The following is a 22,285-nucleotide window of genomic DNA, read 5'->3' as shown; positions in this document are numbered from 1 at the left end:
GACCATATAACTTTACGCATGCAATGAATACCCGAATGCGTAAGATGTAAAACATTATTGTATAGAATTATAGGTAGAGCAGATGATTGTGAACAATGCGGGGAAAACATAAAAACTGTAATTTTACGATCACGACAAGAAGACGATTAAAAAAAAATATATATATATATATATATATAAATAAATAAATAAAAAAATAAATAAATAAATAAAAATAAAAAAAAAAATTTAATAATAATAATAAAAAAAAAATAAATAATAATAATAATAATAATAATAATAATAATAATAATAATAATAATAATAATAATAATAATAAATAAAAACAAAAAAACAAAAAAAAACTCATATACTTATTAATTAGTATCACTTTTAAGCAATTATGCCTCATGAATTACTAATCAATTAATACTAAACAACCTTATTTTTAATATATTCCACGGTATACCGAATACTTAATTACCTACGACATGTTTAATGAAAACTATATACATTAAACAATTACGATAATGTATTATTATATTAACAAATAATCGTCAAAATAAAATAAAAAAAAAAAAATGCACTACAAATAAATTGTCAAAATATTAACAAAAATATATAACAAGTTAATAAACTGTTAACACTACAAATAATTTTCAAAAACATTAACAAATAATGTACTTTTTTTTTAAAACAAATAATGTTCTACGAATAATTTAAAAATATTAACAAATATTATTAAACAAATTATTTTTAATTAACAATTACTAAACAAAACTTTTCTTTTTTCTACGATTATTGTTCTACGATTTAAACAAAACTTTTCTTTTTCTACGATTATTGTTCTACGATTTAAACAAAACTTTTTTCTACGATTATTGTTCTACGATTTAAACAAAACTTTTCTTTTTCTACGATTATTGTTCTACGATTTAAACAAAACTTTTCTTTTTCTACGATTATTGTTCTACGATTTAAACAAAACTTTTCTTTTTCTACGATTATTGTTCTACGATTTAAACAAAACTTTTCTTTTTCTACGATTATTGTTCTACGATTTAAACAAAACTTTTCTTTGTCTACGATTATTGTTCTACGATTTAAACAAAACTTTTTTCTACGATTATTGTTCTACGATTTAAACAAAACTTTTCTTTTTCTACGATTATTGTTCTACGATTTAAACAAAACTTTTCTTTTTCTACGATTATTGTTCTACGATTTAAACAAAACTTTTCTTTTTCTACGATTATTGTTCTACGATTTAAACAAAACTTTTCTTTTTCTACGATTATTGTTCTACGATTTAAACAAAACTTTTTTCTACGATTATTTTTCTACGATTTAAACAAAATTTTTCTTTTATACAAAAATTTTTTTTTTCTCTTCAAAAAATTGTTCTACGACTTACACAAATTTTCAAAATAATTTTTATTGTCTTACAATTAATTTTCTAACAAATAACATTAAACAAAATTTGTTTTTTACTACGATCTACTAAAATACTTTGTTAACACTTCATGTTTTCTTGAAATTCTTTTCTACGATTTTGCAAGATTGTTAACTTTGCGACGAGAATTCTAGTCAATCTTCTGCCGAAGCTTCAAACGCAAATTTTCAATTGTGCGATTGAATTAAGAGGGGAGGTGTCACATGCCACGTGTGTGACCTCTAAGTAACCTTAGACCAGACCTGTTACCAAGCAAACTTGACAAACACCCATCGATGAGCAATCTTTTTACAACCCTATTACGTCGATACACGGATGTGATCTGGGTATATAAGGCCCTAAATTTGGATCCAAAAATCAGTATCTAATTTAAATAAAAGCGATCGACATCATCTCTGTACCAGTAGTCAGTGCGAATCTATACTCGTTACCTACGATTATCCCAGTCTAAGTAATACCCATCTCGTGTGAGACCGAGCCGTTGTCAAATCTCCAAGCAGTAAAATTGGAAAGGCGGTGCATCTGAACTGACTGTGGACGCACGAGCGGAGAACGGGTTTTCAGCTTCACAAAGAAGCAATAAAGGTGTTTATTAGAAAAGGAACTGGTGTTCTCTCGGCAACATACAAATAACGAACTTCAAGAAATCATTATATACAATTTTATAATAAATTTCATTTTTACTAATTCTTAACTTTTATTCATTGATTCTTTTTTCCTCATTCCCAAATAAGATTTCTTCGGAATTTCTTATTTAAAACGAGGATAACAAATGTTAAGAGGTAAGTTACTTTTCACGTAACATATTATTTTGAGTATGTTTACATAATAATCTATTTATACAAGTAAATTAGCTCATTTTTAACAAATATCAATCAAGAAATTTGTATTATCTAAATTATTTCCATGCTTTTTTATTAAATTTACATAACTGTCAATCTAACCTTTTTTCTGTGCAACTCAACTTAAAAATTAAAATTCTAAGTTAAATTCAAAAAATTTTATAAAATAATTCTCAAAAATGAATTTTATGGATATTAAACATCATTTTTACAAATTATGAGATTTTTTTAAAAATAGGCCGCAACGGCTTCAAGTGAAATATAATGGACTGACCCAATTAATGTAATTGAATTTTGTAGATAAAAAAGTATAATTCTGTTAAATTTAAAAGTATAGGAAATTCAAAATAATACTCAATTGAGTACAAATGTACTGAAATAAACACCTAAATATGAAAAAGGCTCGGCTGACTCAAGGCCAAGGTTATGAAAGAAAAGAGAAAATTTAATATTTGAAAAGTATAAAAATTGTTTAGAAATTTGAATAAATATTAAAAAGATAAATTATAAAAAATTTACACAATGTTAATTTTCTATTTAAAGTGTATATTTAATTTTTTATAAATAATATTAATTTTATTAATTAAATTATTTAATTATATTATGTTAGAATGAATAAAGTTATAGTAAAATTTGTATCAATAAAAAGATAAAAATTGATAGATATTGTTAGCAACATTTAAAATCATTATAAGTTTATTATTTAAAGAATTATTTAAAGAACGATGCTGAAAAATGGTCAAAATTTGCCCCCTAAGGGGATTGTAAAAGAAGTATATGTTTTTATAGATTTTAACCTGCTGAATCCGAAAATCAACCTAAGAAAGTTCTAAACCTTGGGGAAAGGGTTGAAAAACCACCCTTAACTCAGAGACACAATTTTCAATAAAAAATAGTAAAATATGATAAAATTATTAAATAAGAAATGTTTACACTATAATTTAATAAACTAAGGTAACAGTAATAATAACCGCATAATTTAAATCACGATTACGGCCCTTGCAGTTTAAAAAACTACCCCCTCATACATCAACACTTATGCCAAACCCCCAAAAAGGTATATAACGTCAATATATTGATACATAACAAAGCAATATTTAATCCTTTAAGAATAAACAACGTTTACCACTACTGCAGGAATATCGGCCACCCTAAATATGTTAAAAAACCACCCCTAAACAACCAAAATCGAAAAAAAACTTAAAATGTTAGGACTAAGTTTCTAATGTTTTTGTTAAAGAGTTATCCCTACCAATAACAAATAAGCAACTATTGTTACATCTACCATTAACTCAACAACCCTTAATCATGATCAGAAACTACCCCTATATCATCCTTAAAAAATAACCTCCTAAGTTACAAATTAAGAACCAAATTATTTTGCTATTTATGACTCTTTAAATATATATTTGATATGGTGATAATCAATTTATTGCAATTAATAAAGAAAACACATAAAATATTCAAACCTTGAAGGTACAGTCTTTAGTGGTCCAATCAATAATAATCAGGGCTATTGGATCCAACCATTGAAGGTAAGAAACATTGTGGACCACTCAATGAAGATCAATGTTATCAGGTCCAACCACTGAAGGTAAGAAATATTGTTGACCACTCAATGATGATCAGTGTTAACAGGACCAACCACTGAAGGTAACAAACATTGTTGACCAATCAATGAAGATTAGATTTATTAGGTCCAACCACTGAAGGTAAGAAACATTGTTGACCACTCAATGAAGATCAGTGTTATCAGGTCCAACGACTGGAGGTGAGAAACATTGTTGTCTAATCAATGAAGATCAGGGTTATCAGGTCCACCCACTGAAGGTAAGAAACATTGTTGTCCAATCAATGGAGATCAGGGTTATTAGGTTAAACCACTGAAGGTAAGAAACATTGTTGAACAATCAATGAAGATAAGGTTTATCAGGTCCAAGCACTGAAGGTAAGAAACATTGTTGTCCAATCAATCAGTGGTTGGACCTGATAACCCTGATCTTCATTAATTAGTTAACAATGTTTCTTACCTTCAGTTGTTGGATCCCATAACCCTGATCTTCATTGATTGGACAACAATGTTTCTTATCTTCAGTGGTTGGACTGATCTTCATTGAGTGGTCAACAATATTTCTTACCTTCAGTGGTTGGACCTGATAACTCTGATCTTTATTGATTGGACAACAATGTATCTTACCTTCAGTGGTTTGACCTGATAACCCTTATATTTATTGATTGGACTACAATGTTTCTTACCTTAAGTGGTTTTATCTGATAAACTCTGATCTTTATTAATTGGACCACCAAAGACTGTACCTTCAAGGTTTAAATATTTTATGTGTTTTCTTTATTGATTGCAATAAATTGATTATCACCATATCAAATATTTATTTAAAGTGTCATAAATAGCAAAATAATTTGGTTTTTAATTTGTAACTTCGGAGGTAATTTTTTAGGGATGATATAGGGATAGTTTCTGATCATGATTAAGGGTTATTTGTTATTGGTAGGGATAACTCTTTAACAAAAACATTAGAATCTTAGTCCATGACATTTTAAGTTTTTTTTCGTTTTTGGTTGTTTAGGGGTGGTTTTTTAACATATTTAGGGGTGGCCGATATTTCTACAGTAGTGGTAAACGTTGTTTATTTTTAAAGGATTAATTATTGCTTTGTTATGTATCAATATATTGACGTTTTATAACTTTTTGGGGTTTTGGCATAAGTGTTGATGTATGATGGGGTAGTTTTTTAAACTGCAAGGGTCGTAATCGTGATTTAAATTATGCGGTTGTTATGACTGTTACCTTAATTTATTAAATTATAGTGTAAACGTTTCTTATTTACATAATTTTATCATATTTTACTGTTGTTTATTGAAAACGGTGTCTCTGAGTTAAGGGTGGTTTTTCAACCCTTTCCCAAAGGTTTAGAACTTTCTAAGGGTGATTTTCGGATTCAGCAGGTCAAAATCTATAAAAACATATACTTCTTTTACAATCCCCTTCGGGGGCAAATTTTGACCATTTTTCAGCATCGTTCTTTGAAAGAAATAAAATAACTTCCTGGAGAAAAGTGATTGACAGCTATACAATGGCATTGTTCTCGGGAAAACGTTAGACATTTTGGAGACCAAAGAGAGAGAAAATATATTGCTTTTCTTACTGGTGAAGTTTAAATTGTATTGGTCAAACAAAGATGACGCGTTATGAATTTCCATAAGTAGGGAGAACGATAGCTTCGCGAAACGGAAGTCACGCGGATTTTCATACTAACCGGAAGGAAATAAGGGCGAATATAAATTCTAGAAGGTTCTAGAAGGTTCGATAGCGTCTTTTGCAGGGTATATAAACAGTGAAATCAAAGGCTTCGCTCTCTCATTTCTATTCTGACACTTGAAAGGGTAAGCATGTACACTTATCATACAAAAACACTTAAGAATATTATATACTTGTAATATTCAGGAGTTCGTTGTTTTTCAACTTCCAACCTGTTATTATAGGTTGTAATTATTACAATTACAAATACAATATTATAATCTGGAGATATTCAAGAGTTCGTTGTTTTTCAACTTCCAACCTGTTATTGAAAGTTATAATTATTAACATTTAATATAAATACACTACAAATCGTAAAAATTAACAAGAATTTGTTGTTTTACAACTTATATCTTGTTTATTATAAAATAATCTTCAAAGTCAAGCCCTGGAATTAAAATTTGAGGAGCTCGTTAAATTCTTTTTAACTGTCAACCTCTGTTTTAATTTCTAAAGGGGTAACAAAAGCAAATCGTAAGTTTATTGAATATTCTTATGAGCTGTGTTCATATAGTAATAGGCTATATCGATGTGGCAGTTTGAAAGATTCAATAAATATTGATCCCAGACCACCAAAAATATTATTTACAATAGGAAATAATTAATTTACTTAAAATTAATTATTTAGTTAATTTTTCAGAGAAATAAATAGATTTTATTATATAAATTGAATAAGTTTTGATCATTTTTCGATATTTTAATTTTATCATATCCAAATTAAATTAGAATTTAGTAAAATTTATAATTTTAAAGAATATTTATTTATTAATAGAATAGTTAATTAAGGGTTTAGGGAAAACTTAACCTTTTGTAGGCAGGTAAATTGTGTTGTAAATTTTTTAATAAAATTTTATTATTAAATTTTATTTAATTTTTGGTTGTAGATTTTTCAAATTGTGAGTATTTACATATTGAAATTGTTAAGGTTATTGAGCGAAGGAAGAATACTTACAAAAGTGAATGAACATTATTATTTATTTTTGTTTTGTTTATTACTGGGTCGGTTCGTATAGATTATTGCAAATGATCTCACAAAATTATTTATATATAAAAACTATATCATAAGAAAAGATTTCTATATAGTTTAAAAATTGTGTTAATTATTATAATTCAACTTTAATTTATTATTTAATATATTTATCCTACGAACAGAAGATAAAAAATTGTCTTATTTAGTAGTGGCTAAATTACCGAATAATTATTGGAGCAGATTCCTTTAATTTGGTTACAAAGCGACAAATTTTCTCAAAAATAAAATATAATATTAAATTAAAGAGAAATACAGATTACATAATTTCATTTATAAAATATATTACTATATGTTGTCAAAACAAGATCTTATCAGTTGATATAGTTTGACACGTACCTCATTGTTAGAGGATCTTTAAATTTGGGAAACAATATCCTTTTAAATTAAACAGTAAAATTCTTTCTATTATATCATTCACATGATATAAGAATGAGAATTATCAAATACGTATGTGTGAGATAGTTTTCATGTTTTGAAACACTTGGGTTTACAGATTATCACCGTGCAGTGGGCTTTTAAATAAAAAATAAAGGAAAAATATATAGATATACACTTCCCTCGGTCTGTTAACCAATACACATATGTTTCACTTTCTAAAACAGATTCTTCATCTATGGGAGATAATACAGAAATTGTTCAAAATCATAAACTTTTAAGCATTGGATATTATCTCAAATGTAGTGAACAAAAAAGTAATAATACAAAATCTATATACAAAGCATCTCCCATTGATGAAGAAAATGCAGCGAAATAGTTTGCTCATGAATTGAAGCAAGTTGCTGAGACACTTGAACCTGTATTTAAAACTATCATTCCGATGGGAGTTTTAAGTGATAAGCAAGAGCATCTTTTTCAAAAAATTAATAAGTGACACATTTGTAGGAAAGTGATTAATCAGGGTGAGATTAAGGTAAGGGATCATTGTCACCTAACTGGTAAATACAGAGGTGTAGCTCATCAATATTGCAACCTAAATTATCAGGAATTGCATACTATTCCTGTTGTTTTCCATAATTTGAGTGGTTATGATGCTCACTTCATTATAGAAGCTATTGCGAATGAGTTTGAAGGTAAAATTGATCTCCTTCCTATTACTAAAGAAAAATATATTAGCTTGACAAAACACCTCCCAGAAAATAGTATAAAATTTAAATTCATTGATTTATTTCGTTTCATGACATCGTCTTTGGATAAATTGGCTTCATATCTGTCAAAATATACAATAGTACATTCCGAATTTAAGTCTTATGATGTTAATAAGATTTAGTTATTAACACGCAAAATAATTTTTCCATATGAGTATTTAGACAATAGATTGAAATTAAATGAGACACAACTACCTCCAAAAGAGAAATTTTACAGTACCCTAAATGATGCTCATGTAAGCGATGAAGATTATCGTCACAGGTCTCCTCAGAGATGGGCAGGTTATTCTAAAATGTAACGCTACAAACTTGGTGGGGAGTTGTTCCAAATTACTTCCAGATTTCAAATTTTCAAACCAATAAATCGTACCTGATCCTCTTTTCGAATTATCTCTTATACAGATAGTCGGAAACTTGAAAAATTTATTATCTTAATGTGGAAGCTTTGATTCAGAAGACTGCTGATTTGTCGTTACTAAAAATTTTTTAGACAAAGATTTTATAGATAATTATGGTTCCGAATTGTCTCTTCTTCAAGAAACTTTTTGGTTTTTTGAATTTAAACACGTCTGTCACATGTTAAAATGCTACATATATGAATATATATATATATATATATATATATATATAATTTCAGAAGCCTGCAAAATATATATATATATATAATTTCAGAAGCCTGCAAAATAATAAAAATTTCCGTTGTCTGAGATCGAGAAGTCATTTACCGTAGCTTTTGCTGCAGTAAATCCGAATTAATATTTAACAAAAACCTCCCATCACGTCAGGATTTTGGGAAAATTGGGGGTAAAATACCCAAAAATCATTTCTTAGTAGTTTTTGAAAATTTCTAGTGGGTAAATCCGACGTGGTAGAGACTTGTCATATGAGTTAAATTAAAGCTTAAACCCTCTACTTTACGAAAATATAGCGATATTGCCAACAACAAACTAAATTAACTGTCAACATTGATTTTTCAACAGTTGTCCTGCATACAAATTAACCTAAATACAACAATTTAAAAAAATGATTGAATTCGCTAAGAATTTGTTACTCGGGGGTTTTCGGGATCGTTGATTACGAATATGACGTCAGATTTTTAAAACTCAAAATGTTGGATCCAATATGGCGATCGACTTTTAAAAATCGATTCAATTTGCCTGAAACTCGTTACTCGAGGGGTTTCGGGGTCGCTGATTAGGAATCCGTCCACAGATTTTTTTATTTTGACATCATATTCGCAATCAGCGACCCCGAAACCCCTGATTAACAAATTTTAAACCAATTCAATCATTTTTTAAAACAGTTGTATTTACAAAAACTAAAAAGTGATTTTTGGGACTTATAGGGGAGTGTGGGGCAAGACGGGGTACCGGCCCTATTTGACAAACGAATTAACCAATCGCGATTATATTTTACATAATACTGCACCGAGACGATAGCTTCTTGTTTACAAAACCTAAAAGCCATGAGAACAAATTTTTTATCTGTTTTACTAAAAAAACTGTTTTCGACGATTTTCTTGTGAATTTTTCACTTTTTTTATGAGGTGTTTATTATTTAATAATAACAGTTAATGAACTATATAAAATTTTTTATAACTGGCAAGGGTTACAGAAGAAGGGAAGCATATGTTTTTTTCTTTGTTGAATCGTAAATTGTAGTAATTAATCATTTTATTCAATTTCGTAGGTGCGGGCAAGTTAGGGTAGGGAAGAGTGGGTGAAGACGGGGTACACAAATGAAGCAAAAGAAAAGAGAAATAAGGGAAGTTAAGAAAACTACTTAAATCAAGACTGAATAAAAAAGAGTGACCAAAAGGAAAAAAGGTTGTCAGGTTAAATCAATAATTAGCGATGGTAAAGTGGAAAATACACTTTGTCTCTATAAATTGTAATGGTTATTATTTAGACTCAAATGAATGCTGGGCTGCTTGTTCTGTCTGCGGCCAATGGGCTTTGTGCAGTTGTGCTGGTGTCTATGACGAAGATGAAGATGCAACCTTTACTTGTAAAATTTGTCGACAGAAAAAGGTTGCTTTTTTAGTACCGCGCCGATGGGGCAAGATGGGGAGATTTACAATTTTTTCCATATTATTAATTTTATGATTTTTTAAGAAACAGATGGCCTTTGTACGCCTTTATTACTAAAGACTGATTCTCAAAGATGGTTATTAAATAAAATAATAAAATATATATTCGATAATTTTCGTTTTTTTTTGCGCTTTAAACCTTAAGTACCCAGTCTTGCCCCACTCACCCCTACCCCCACTTTTCTCAAAATCATGAAAATAATTATCTATAAAACCTTTGTCTAAAAAATTTTTTAATAACGAAAAATCAGCCGTCTTCTGAATCAAAGCTTCCACATTAAGATAATACATTTTTAAGTTTCCGACTATCTGTAAAAGAGATAATTTGAAAAGACGATCAGGTACGATTTATCGGTTTGAAAATTTGGAATCTGGAAGTCATTTGGAACAACTCCCCACCAAGTTTGTAGCGTTACATTTTAGAATAACCTGCCCATCTCTGAGGAGACCTGTGTCGTCATGCACAAACGGTTTAGTCTACTTTTAATTGTCAATATCTCTACGAGTATGTATATTTGTATATAAAAACTGACATTTTACTACTCGCAGATGTTTTTGAGAATTTCAGAGACTAATGTCTTGATGCATATGCTTTAGATCCAGCTTATTATTACACAACACCTGGACTTAGTTAGGATGCCATGTTAAAATATACAGGTGTAGAGTTGGAACTTCTTACAGATATTGATATGGTTATGTTTGTTGAAAGTGATATTAGAGGGGAGATTAGCCAATGTTCAAACAGATATGCTTATGCCAATAATCCGTACATGAAAAATTATAATGAAAATGAAGATTCATCTTACATTGTATATTTGGATGCTAATAACCTTTATTGTTGGGCTATGATTCAAGCACTTCCCTATGGTGGTTTTGAGTGGGTAAAAGATGTAGATAGGTCTTTTAACTTTAATACCGGTAATGATTCAGATTTTGGTTATATATTAGAAGTTGATTTAGAATATCCACATGATCTATATAAAAGTTATAGTGACTTATCATTTTGTCCAGAACACTCAAAGCCACCTGGATCAAAACAAGAGATATTGCTCACTACCCTCCTACCAAAACAAAAGTATATTCTTTATTATCGTGCGCTTCAACAAGCAATAGAGAGTGGTCTTAAACTCACTCAAATTCATCGAGTTTTAAGATTTAAACAATCTGCATGGTTGAAGCGTTATATCGATTTTAATACCGACATGCGAACAAATGCAAAAAATGAGTTTGAAAAAAATCTCTTCAAACTTATGAACAATGCAGTTTATGGCAAGACAATGGAGAATGTACGAAAACGTGTAGATGTAAAACTTGTAACAAAATGGGAGGGTAGGTATGGAGCAGAGGCTCTTACTTCAAAACCGAACTTCCACATACGAGCTATTTTCAATGAAAACTTGGTTGCTGTGAAACTTAACAAAACTGAAGTGCTTATGAATAAACCAATCTATATTAGACTTAGCGTTTTGGATATATCTAAAACATTGATGTATGATTTTCATTATAAATATATGAGAAACAAGTATGGTAAAAATTGTAAATTGCTCTACACTGATACTGACAGCCTTATTTATAAAATTAAATGTACATATATCTACTCTGATATGAAAGCAGATATTTGTAAATTTGATACATCTGATTATCATGCTAATAATATATATGGAATTCCGCAAGCTAACAAAAAAGTCTTAGGACTCATGAAAGATGAGTGTAATGGACGAATAATAACAGAATTTATTGGCTTACGAAGTAAAATGTATAGTATTCGTGTGGACGAAGAAGATTTTTTTAAAAAAGCAAAAGGTGTTAAGACGGTAGTTGTGAAAAAATCTATTACTTTCAATGATTATGTATACTGCTTAAAGAACATTAAAATACAAACTAGAGTACAATATTCTATACGATCAAAACTCCACAATGTACATACACTGAAACAGACAAAAATAGCGTTGAGTCCTTATGATGATAAAAGATATTTATTAGAAAACAGTACAGACACTCTTGCTTGGGGACATTATAAAATCAAAAACGATGAAAATGATTGTGATAATAATAATGTTGTGATGTTAGAAGTTTAAATATTTATTGTTTCATATATTCTACGTATTTATATATTAGATGTTATATTTATTTATAGTGGAGTATTATATATATTGTAAAAGATTGGATTGGTGAAATATGAAGATTATTAATAAACCAAAAAATTTATTACCAATTTTATGTCTACTTTATTTAATAAAACCTTGTACAATTAGCTTACATATTATTCAATATTATATTAACTTAATATTAAAATAAATTTAAATAGTAATACCGATTTTATAACTTACATAAGTAAAAATAAATTCTTAAACCATTTCTAACTTTTTTCTATCTTCAAATCAAGTTAAAACCTGTTTAAAAGTTTCTTAAAAAATGTCTTTGTTCTCATCTGCAGTCAGGTTAAAACCTGTCTAAAAGTTTTTTAGACAATATCTTTATTCTATTCAAGATTCAGGTTGAAGCATGCTTTAAGATTTTCAAACAATACTATTGTTATCTTGGAAAAAGTCAAGTTGAAACTTACTTACAAATTTTTAGACAATACGTTTGTCACCCTTCAAAATCAAGTTGTAACCTGCTAAGTCACGGTCCGTAGTAAGTATACATTCATTTCAATGTAAAAAATATTTAAATAAGAAAAAGTTAACTTTAACTTTTCAAAAAGTTAACTTTGACTTTTTAAAAAATTAACTTCAATTTGACTGGTATCATAGTTTGCTTAATATAAAGATTGTAGTAAAAAGTATAATCTTTGTATTAAAAAAAACAATGATACCAGCAAATTAACTTTAACTTTTCAGAAAGTTAACTTTAACTTTTCAAAAAGTTAATAAACTATTACATGTCTGATTTTTTTATCCAACTATTAAGTGAATTATCAAAACCTAACCATTTTACAAAAACTTTATCACGACGATTCTTGAGAACTTTTTCTATGATATATATATCTGGATATTTTACTTTAGATATTTCTTCTTCATAGAAACCACTTTCGATGGGTTGATCCTGATAATCTTTCAACTTATATGTTACTGGTTTTGTTGATTTAATTTGAGAGATGGTAAATATTTCAGTTGTCCAATTTCGTGTATATCCTTTTTCAAAAATATGTTTATTCTTGCTCACTCGAACTCTATCGCCAACTTTGAATTTTGCTCTTTTAGTTAAAATTTTCCTCTGTTTAGAGATGTGTTTCAATAATTTTTCTTCATCTTGTTTCCTAACATCCTTAGGTTTCATACCAATAGTTCGATGTTTCTGGTTGTTATACTTTGAAATTAGAGATGGTAATATATCTTCCCATTTATAATTTCCTCTTAAATTGAACTGTGGCCACATCATATTTTTAAGTGTTCGGTTAAATCTTTCAATTATTGAAGCCTTTAAATTACTATATGTTGAATACAATTTAATTTTATATGATTTCATTAAATTCTCGAATATTAAATTATAAAATTCTTTGCCTCTATCAGTATGTAAATTTTTAGGTATACGTCCATCTTTGAGTATAGATTTCATAGCAGTAGAAACATCTTTCCCAGATTTACTTTTTACAGGTACTGCCCATGCATACTTGGAAAATATATCTATAACAGTAAGCATATATTTGAATCCTTTGTTAACTTTCGAATATGGTATCATTTCAACCAAATCTGCTTGCCATGTTTCATCCCCACCACGCATTTGTACTTTACGACGTGGATAATTTCTTCTAGCTTGTCTATGTAATTCTGTGACAACTGTTAACTTTTTGTTATCCATTTTTAAGGTATATATGAATACATCAATACTCAACACAATACTGATTCAAAGTTTATATACACATACTTAATATATAATTTTACTTTCACGTAATTCTTCAATAATACTCATAATTTCGTCGTTACGACTTGGATTTCTAGTTTCCCGTGATGCTATAAGTAATCGTAAACGATCAACAAGTTCATTTGGATCATCCCAGTAGATGTAGTCTGAATATGATTCTTTTTTCACTAACATATATTGCGGTAATAAATTCTTTTTCTGTAAAGATTCTCCAGTTTTCTGATAAAGCTTTGCAATAACATTTGTGTATTTAAAACTGTTGTTTGTACGATTAGGTTTATTTGGAATGCTGTTTGAAAATAGACATCTATGACGTTTTACACCATCATCCTTGTTTGGAAGAAGGTTATCAACATTCACAATTGGGAGCTGAACATCTTGTACATTAAACCGCATCTTGAAATCGACTGAAGGTATAGGTATAAATATAGCGTTTATATAGCTGTATCCAATCAGTTGGTTGTGAACCACAGTCGAGTGAGGAATGATTACTCATGATAAAGTGAAAAAGAATAAGAATAATAAAAAAATTTCTTGTTGTGGTCAAGGCTTTCTCAATACTATAATCAATAAATTACCATTCGAGTTTCATTTCCCAGGTTATCAATATTGTGGACCTGGTACGAAGTTGGCAAAACGTCTTGCACGTGGTGATTCTGGTATAAACCCTTTAGATGCAGCTTGTAAAAATCATGATATAGCTTATACAAAAGATAAAGACGTGGCTGTAAGAAATTCTGCAGATAAAATACTTGCTGAGAAGGCGTGGGAACGGGTTGTTTCTAAAGACGCTAAATTAAGCGAAAAAGCAGTTGCATTAGCTGTAACTAATATAATGAAAGCCAAGTCTAAATTTGGGATGTGGAGAAAAGTTGATAAAAAATATAAAAATATTAAAACAAAGAAATCAAAGAAGAAGAAGAGAAAGAAGGTTGTTTCTAAAAAACATGTTATTTTAAAGAAAATTGTTAATGCTGCTAAAAAGTCTATTAAATCTAATAACAACTCTTTAGATACAATTAGAACTGCTATGATTGGTGCAACAAAGGCTATAAAACAGTATGGCGGTAAATCCTCTTGTTCCAATTTTTGCTGGACTGAGTGATTTAGGGGCGCTTAGTGGTGGAATTAGCGGTATAGTGAAAGCTGTAAATGAAGCTAATGTTGCTAAGAAAGAACTTTCAGAAGTTCAACGATATAATCATACCATGGAATCCATTGCTTTAGGAAAAGGTTTATACATGAAACCATATCAACAAGGACTTGGCCTTTATATGCAACCTTACAAAGATAAAGGATTATATAATAAGAAAAAAATATCAAAAAACTAATATTGAAGCTACCTCACCGTGTACTAAGTGATTATAATCTTCTAAAATATTCTAAAAGTTTAAAAATATCATATTTTAGAGGAGTCTTTATGAGAAATGAATTACCCATAGGAGGGCCATTTCAATATGAATCAGCAATAATAAATCTAGATAATAAAGAAGGTCCTGGAACTCATTGGGTTGCATATAAAAAGGTAAACAATGAAACCGAATATTTTGACAGCTTTGGCAATCTTTCACCGCCATTGGATCTAACTGTTTACCTAGGTGTTGGTAGCTGTACAAAATATAATCATAATAGATATCAAGACTTTGATACATTTTTATGTGGACATTTATGTCTTAAATTTCTGTGTAATCAACTTATAGTGAAGAATAACTTTATTCTATATAAGAATGTGTAAAAAATTTCAAGCTTCAGTATACAACTAGACGCTCAACATGAATTATTCTATTACTCTCACGTTTTCGGGGGATACTTCAACCCTTGAGGCTTCATACTTTCCACCAATTGAACTATCACCTAACAAAAATTATGTACTTGGCCTTGTTGAACTTCTTACAAAAATTATGTACTTGGTCTTGTTGAACTTCTTACATATAACTCAATACCCAACGTTGATGAAGGTTGTAATAAGTTTTATATAAGTGATTACGTTATGACAATACCTACAGGTAGTTATGAAATTGAAGATATTGTAAATCATATTAATTCTAGAGTAGGTAAAGAAATTTTTTTAAAAGTGATTGTTGATAAAAATACATTACGTTGTAAGTTTATAAGTAATACTTATATTGACTTCACAAAATATGGTACTATGGAAGATATATTTAAATTTTCTGACAGATTTTTTGAAGGACCTGGACGTCTTGGAGGACCTGCACAACATAATTCTGATTCACTTTTATCTATAATAAGAGTGAATGCTATACGTGTTGAGTGTAATATTACCACAGGATAATATATTAATGAAGAGAATAGTACATTGCGTAACAAGTGTGAACTAGCGGCCTTTTTGGAACGAGCGCTAAGTTTTCGTAACGAGTCGTAGGTGAGAGCGCCGAAGGCGCCCTCACCGGAGACGAGTTACGAAAAAGAAGCGCGAGTTCCAAAATGCCGCCACACGTGTTGCGCACGATACTTTTCATAACAACATCATAAAAAGGCATTGACACTTAAAAACAATTCAGATTATAACAATTCAAATATAACTGAAAAGAATGTTGAGAAACGCATACATAAGATTCGGAAAGCAGAACCACTGTCAAGCGTACTTACTAGCTGATCGCGCGCCCCCCGACCACAAAAAAACCAACTCAAAAGAATAATAATAATGATTTTCGACATTTCAAAGAATCGCATTTTATAATACCTCAAGCAACCGGTCGCGTCGGGGGGCGAAGCCCCCCGAAACCTAGTCGTATACTTCGACGTATTAATAAAAATAATATCATTAAAGAATAAAAACAGAATTTTTCACACAAGCGATCTCGACATAAATCAAAATAGTAATAATCAACTAGGTATTTCTTTAGTGTGCACTAAAAAATTAAGGGAAAATGTTGGTTATTTATATATTAATAAACATTTTTTTTTATTAAATTAGAACAGTTTATTTTATCACATGTTTCAGACTTAACGCAATATTGTATCTTGATATTATTCTAATCTCTTATTTTACTTAATTTAGTAAATTACTCGAATACTTTATCACATTTTTCAGTCTTAAAATAATATATTTTAAATTAGAGAAAGTGTTTTTTATTTATGGTAATTAATTGTAACGTTGCTGTAATTATTGAAGACAATAGATTTTTTAGGCGACGATTCTTTTACAGTAATATTTTGAGACGTAGTAATTTTGACTTTCTTTGCGGGAGTCATTTCAAATGCAGACGATTTTTCAATTACAGGTCCGACTATTGCAGTAGAAATCCTTTTCGCTGTCATTTTTTTGAATTCGGTCGATTCTTCGACATAGCTTTGGGCGACTGTTGCTGACTTCCAGCCCCCAAGCCGTTGTAGGTCCATCGTACTAGCTCCTGCATCCGCGTAAACTGTGGCAGAGGAGCGCCGAAATGAATGGCCGGTATACTCCTCGGGATTATCTAGTTTCAAAAATTGCGCAATTTTCTTTGGCACGCTTCCGATAGTGTTTATTCCAATAACTTGGACGCTACATTTTCCTCGATGAAACTGTAGAAAAAAGTTTTCTCTATCCGCTTTCGGAGGACGAAGGGCTTGGTATTTTTCCACAATAGGGACGAATTGCGGATCAATTACAAATCTCCTCTGAACTTTGTTTTTTGTGTCTGGCACAATTACTTCAAATTACTTTTTAAATGATTTACTTTAACTGAATGTAGCTCACACTTACGACAACAACCGCTGATCCCAAAAACCAAAATGACCTAAAAATAGAAACATATTCGTATATTTTAATTCAAAAAATTATTTAAATTATTTAGAAAAATCGAATTATTTTCACTCTTTTAATAAAATTTTAACAAGAATATTTTATTACTTTATAATAATATTAATAAGATTCAATAATCAAAATGTTTAATTAAAATTATTAACAAACACGATTGCTTTAAAAACTTTAAAAAAAATTCGTCATAAGATTCAGTTATTTAAAAAAAAATTTCAATTAAATATTATTAAAGAAACCATTATTTTAAAAGAAATTTCAAAATAATTCAATTATTTTCAAAAATTTTAATAACATTCTTGACAAGAATTCAATTTTTTCATAAATAATAAAATTCTTCATGAGAATTCAATAATTTTCAATATAATTATAATAAAATTTCTCGAAAGAATTCAATTATTTTCATGTTTTGTTTTACATTCTCAAACAGTAAATCGTTTCTTACCTTCATCGCCAAGTAAGTCTCATCGGGAGCAGTTTGTGAAAATGTGTTAATCTCATCTGATGTAAAGACCTTGGCTTTTTTTCCCTTGTATCCCCGTGAATTTTGGCTTAAAAGTGCACTTAACTCTTTATATTCGGCTATTGAAATTTTTTCCTTTATTTGAATTGTGCTCTTGAGTTTCGAATATATTGACCATACGATAGTTGGCTTGAATTTTTGCATGAGATCTTTAAAATAAACCTTCAAGCAGTTCTCCGATGTAATGGCGTTTTTTTCGGTTTTCCACTCAACGAACTTTCGATAAGTTTCCAAGTAGACATCTTTCGATTGTTTCGGCAATAAATCAGATGAAATTTCTTCAGCCTTTTCTCTCAATTCTGGCGGCGTACACATTTCTTCTTCATCACTCGACATTTTTTCAAAACACTTTATATACTTTAATAATAACAAATTAAAATTCAGATTCAACAATTTTCAACACGAGCGAGCGATCTCGAAAAAGAAGGTTAGAAACTCTCGGGATTTGAGAGACGCTGCGTTGCAGCTGTAAGTCACAGTAAACATAGATAACTGAACGAATACTTAATTACGCCTCTACTGGACGGAATTGCAACTACACGAGCGTTACGAAAATACTCGAACAAGGACAAACAAAGCTCTTTTTTGAACTGAACTGTCATTCGCAGTATTTTCGTAACTACGTACTAAAAACACTCACTTTACGTTCACCTACAGAGGGACAAATAACGCCATTTTTATGATTGCGTTATGAAAAGTACATACCATACATCAATTTTTTCCTTCTGTTCCTACAGGATATAAGATTATAGAAGTTCCAAATAATGTAATTTAGCTTCCAGTCACCGTAAAGACAAAACATAATCTTCAGCTGCGTTTAGTTGATCAGAATGGTAAATTAGTTAATTTTAGAGGAGAGACAATAACAATACATTTACATATAAAATCAGTATAATAGGAATTATTTACAATAAAAAAAGAAAAATTGGGGGTATTTATAAAAGTCAAGCAACATGTGTGAAGAAGAACAGTATGAATATAACTCGCAAGGTGTTAACACCTCAGAATCAAATATTTCTAAAGAAACTTGGTCTACGGATCAGACATCAAAAATAAAGAAAAAGAGAGGTGATAAATTCTTTATATTCATTTGTGTCGTTGTTATAAGAAAAATGGACGAAATTCTCAGCATTCCAGCTCCAGTGAACTTTGATGAATCTATAGCTAGTTATGAAAATCATAGTCATCAACCATATGCATCATCATCTTTTAACAATAGTGATGAAATTCGGATTATGGTTCAAAATCAAGATTTATCTATTTTACCAGCAGTAGTTCTTTACATATATTTGGACGTATGACGAAGAATAATGGAGAGACTTTAACAGAAAATGTTGCTCTTATTAATAATGCTATAGCTCACTTATTTGATGAAATTCGTTATGAATTAAATGGTATCGAGATTGATAGATGCAAATATGTCGGTCATACTTCAACAATAAAAAACTTGCTTTCCCTAACTCCTTCTCAACTTATGCGTGTTGGAAATGCAGGTGTCTTTGAATATTCTGCTTTGGATTTAAAAATGAATATAGAAAATGGTTATTTTAATGTGACAATTTCACTCAGTATGATTTTCGGTTTTGCAGAAGATTATAAGAAAATTGTTGTAAATGCTAAACATGAACTCATTTTGATAAGATCAAGAAGTGATTTAAATGCTGTTATTCAAACAGGAAATCTTGACAATAATGAAGAATTTAAAATCACAATTAATAAAATTGAATGGTTAGTACCATATATTTTACCATCTGACGGTAATAAAATTAAATTATTAAAATTTATTGAGAAGGATCCATTAATTTCTATGAGTTTCCGATCGTGGGAAATGTATGAGTATCCTTTAACAAGCTTAACAAGCTTGTAAAATTTTGAAAGCATTAATATCTTTTTCGTCCCACTGAAATTTCGCATCTTTACGTAATAAATTACTCAAGGGTTTTGCAATTTGTGAAAAGTTAGGAATAAACCGACTTTAATATCATCCTGCTAGACCTAAAAATTGTCAAACATTCTTAACTGATTTAGGAGTCGGAAATTTCATGACAGATTCTACATACTTTACGCGGATCTGACATTATTCCATTTTTACTAATTAAATGTCCCAAATAGCTGAGATTGTTTTTAAGGAATTCGCATTTATCTAGATTTAATTACAAATTTGATTTTTTTAAACATTCCACAACTAAAGTGAGTTTTTCCTCATGTTCCTCTAAAGTGTCTGCAAATATTATTATATCGTCAATAAAAATAAAAATAGTTTTTCCCTGCAAACCTTTGAATGTTTCATCAATGAATCTTTGAAAAGTGGGTGGAGCATTCTTTAAGCCGAAGAGCATCCGAACATATTCATAATGTCCAACTGTTTTTCAAGTTCTGGTTGAAGTGAAATAGGGATTTTATATTGTTTAATATAAATAGGTTCATCGTCAATAGTCGGTATTTTATGAAAAATATTAGAAGCTGCTTGTAATTCTTGACCTACTTCAAAACATCTATCTTCATATTTAACTACTTAGTGATGCATTCGATCGACACGATACAAAAAACGATCGATATTTGACTTTATATTATGTCAAAAAAACGATATGAGAATAAGTCTTGTTTTTCGAACGATATTATCGTTATTCGAGCGAAAGTACCGAGATTCTAGGAATTTTTTATTTGGACATTATTTTCAAAACAATAAAAACAAAATTCTTTTTCAAATACATTTAAATAAATAATATTTGCTTGATTAGAAGTTTGTTGATGTTTAATATAATAGTTGACTACATTTTTTAGTTAATTTATAAAATTTTATTTTGAATTAAAAATTGATAATAATTAATGTCTTCTTAATTTAATAAAATTAAAAGTCGCATATAGTTAACCTCCCTACGGTTTAACCCGAGTATAATCGTGGTGGAAATTGATAAAAAAAATGCATGTACCTTCCCCTGGCGCCTAGTTTTTTACCTAGAGAGCTGAAAATTGGCATACTTATGTATTTTTTTTGCGTAGATTACAGGAAAAATATAGCGGAAGTGATTAGAATTGATCTTCATTTGCAAGCTCGAAAATTCTTTAACCCTTGCTGGTTCTCACAATTCTTAATCTAGTGGACTGGCGTTATAGATTTTTAAATTTATTCTTACGTGTAGATTTCAACCAACGTACAGAAAAAATTATTGGAGTTCATCTTCATATTTTTTTCGAAAAACTAAAAAAAATTCATTTTAGAAATAATAGTGCAGTTTTGCTTATTTAATGTAGTTTCGTGAGTAGATTTCAGGAAGAATATAGCGAACATGATTGGATTTGATCTTCATATTTTTTTCAGCGAAAAACTCAAAGTTTTTAAAAATTTCGCCAAAAAAGCGTGTATTTCACCCTAGCGCTCACAGTTTTTTACCTAGAGAGCTGTAAATTGGTACACTTTTCTATTTTTACGTGTAGATTACAGGAAAAATATAGTAGAAATGATTAGAATTGATCTTCATTGCGTTTTGAGCTGAAACCTAAATTTTTTTTTTCAATTTTTGATAATAATTATACCTATGCTAGTTCTCCCAATTCATAGTTTAGTTGACTGGCGTTAGGTATTTTTTAATTATTTTCACGTGTAGATTACAGAAAAAATACAGAATAAATTATTGGAGTTCATATTCATATTTTTTTAGCGAAAAACTAGAAATTTTTTTTATTTAGAAAAAAAGTGTGTATCCCCCCTGGGTTTTCACTATTCTTGGCCTATTGGACTACAGTTTTGCTTATTTTATATAGTCTCGTGAGTAGATTTCACGAAAAAAATAGCGAACATGATTGAATTTTAATTAAATAGGGGAGAGTGGGGCAAAGGCGCTAGGTTTACATTTATCGATGTATATTTTTTAAATTAACCAATTAATTTATGCGGTCTTTGTTTTTCATTATTCTAAAACTAATCAACAAGAAATTTTAATAGTTGTTATTTAGTATCTTATAATTATAAATACATTATTTAATGAAATTTAAAAACAATGCAAAAATGCCTTTGCCCCACACGCTGGGGCAGCGACGATTTCGCTTATATTTCTAAAAGAAAGCATTTATAAGCCTTAAAAACGAAACATAAGGTTAACAACATATTATTAAAAGAATTAAACTATTTAAATAAAAAATAAAAACTTTTAGTGATTTTAACCTTATATTGTGAATTAATAAGGAGAAAATGGGAATATTTAATTGTTTTTAACCAAATTATGTTTAATATTGCCTTTGCCCTACATAACAAACTTTTTTTTTACTTTAAATTTA

General features: G+C 29.3%; 2 protein-coding genes across 2 annotated transcripts; one reads left to right on the top strand and one right to left on the bottom strand.

The window, feature by feature from the left end:
• Window positions 1-12,734: 12,734 nt before the first annotated feature.
• Window positions 12,735-13,238, bottom strand: LOC122512010. Its single transcript, XM_043627614.1, has one exon. The coding sequence runs from the start codon at window positions 13,236-13,238 to the stop codon at window positions 12,735-12,737; it is 504 nt and encodes a 167-aa protein (XP_043483549.1).
• A 6,066-nt stretch (window positions 13,239-19,304) lies between these two features.
• Window positions 19,305-19,874, top strand: LOC122512009. Its single transcript, XM_043627613.1, has one exon. It carries the CDS (start codon window positions 19,305-19,307, stop codon window positions 19,872-19,874), a length of 570 nt encoding a protein of 189 aa, XP_043483548.1.
• Window positions 19,875-22,285: the final 2,411 nt, after the last annotated feature.

This window comes from Leptopilina heterotoma, unplaced genomic scaffold, assembly GCF_015476425.1.
Source record: "Leptopilina heterotoma isolate Lh14 unplaced genomic scaffold, ASM1547642v1 Lhet_92, whole genome shotgun sequence".
Taxonomy (NCBI): domain Eukaryota; kingdom Metazoa; phylum Arthropoda; class Insecta; order Hymenoptera; family Figitidae; genus Leptopilina; species Leptopilina heterotoma.
This window is presented reverse-complemented; position numbering and strand designations above follow the sequence as displayed.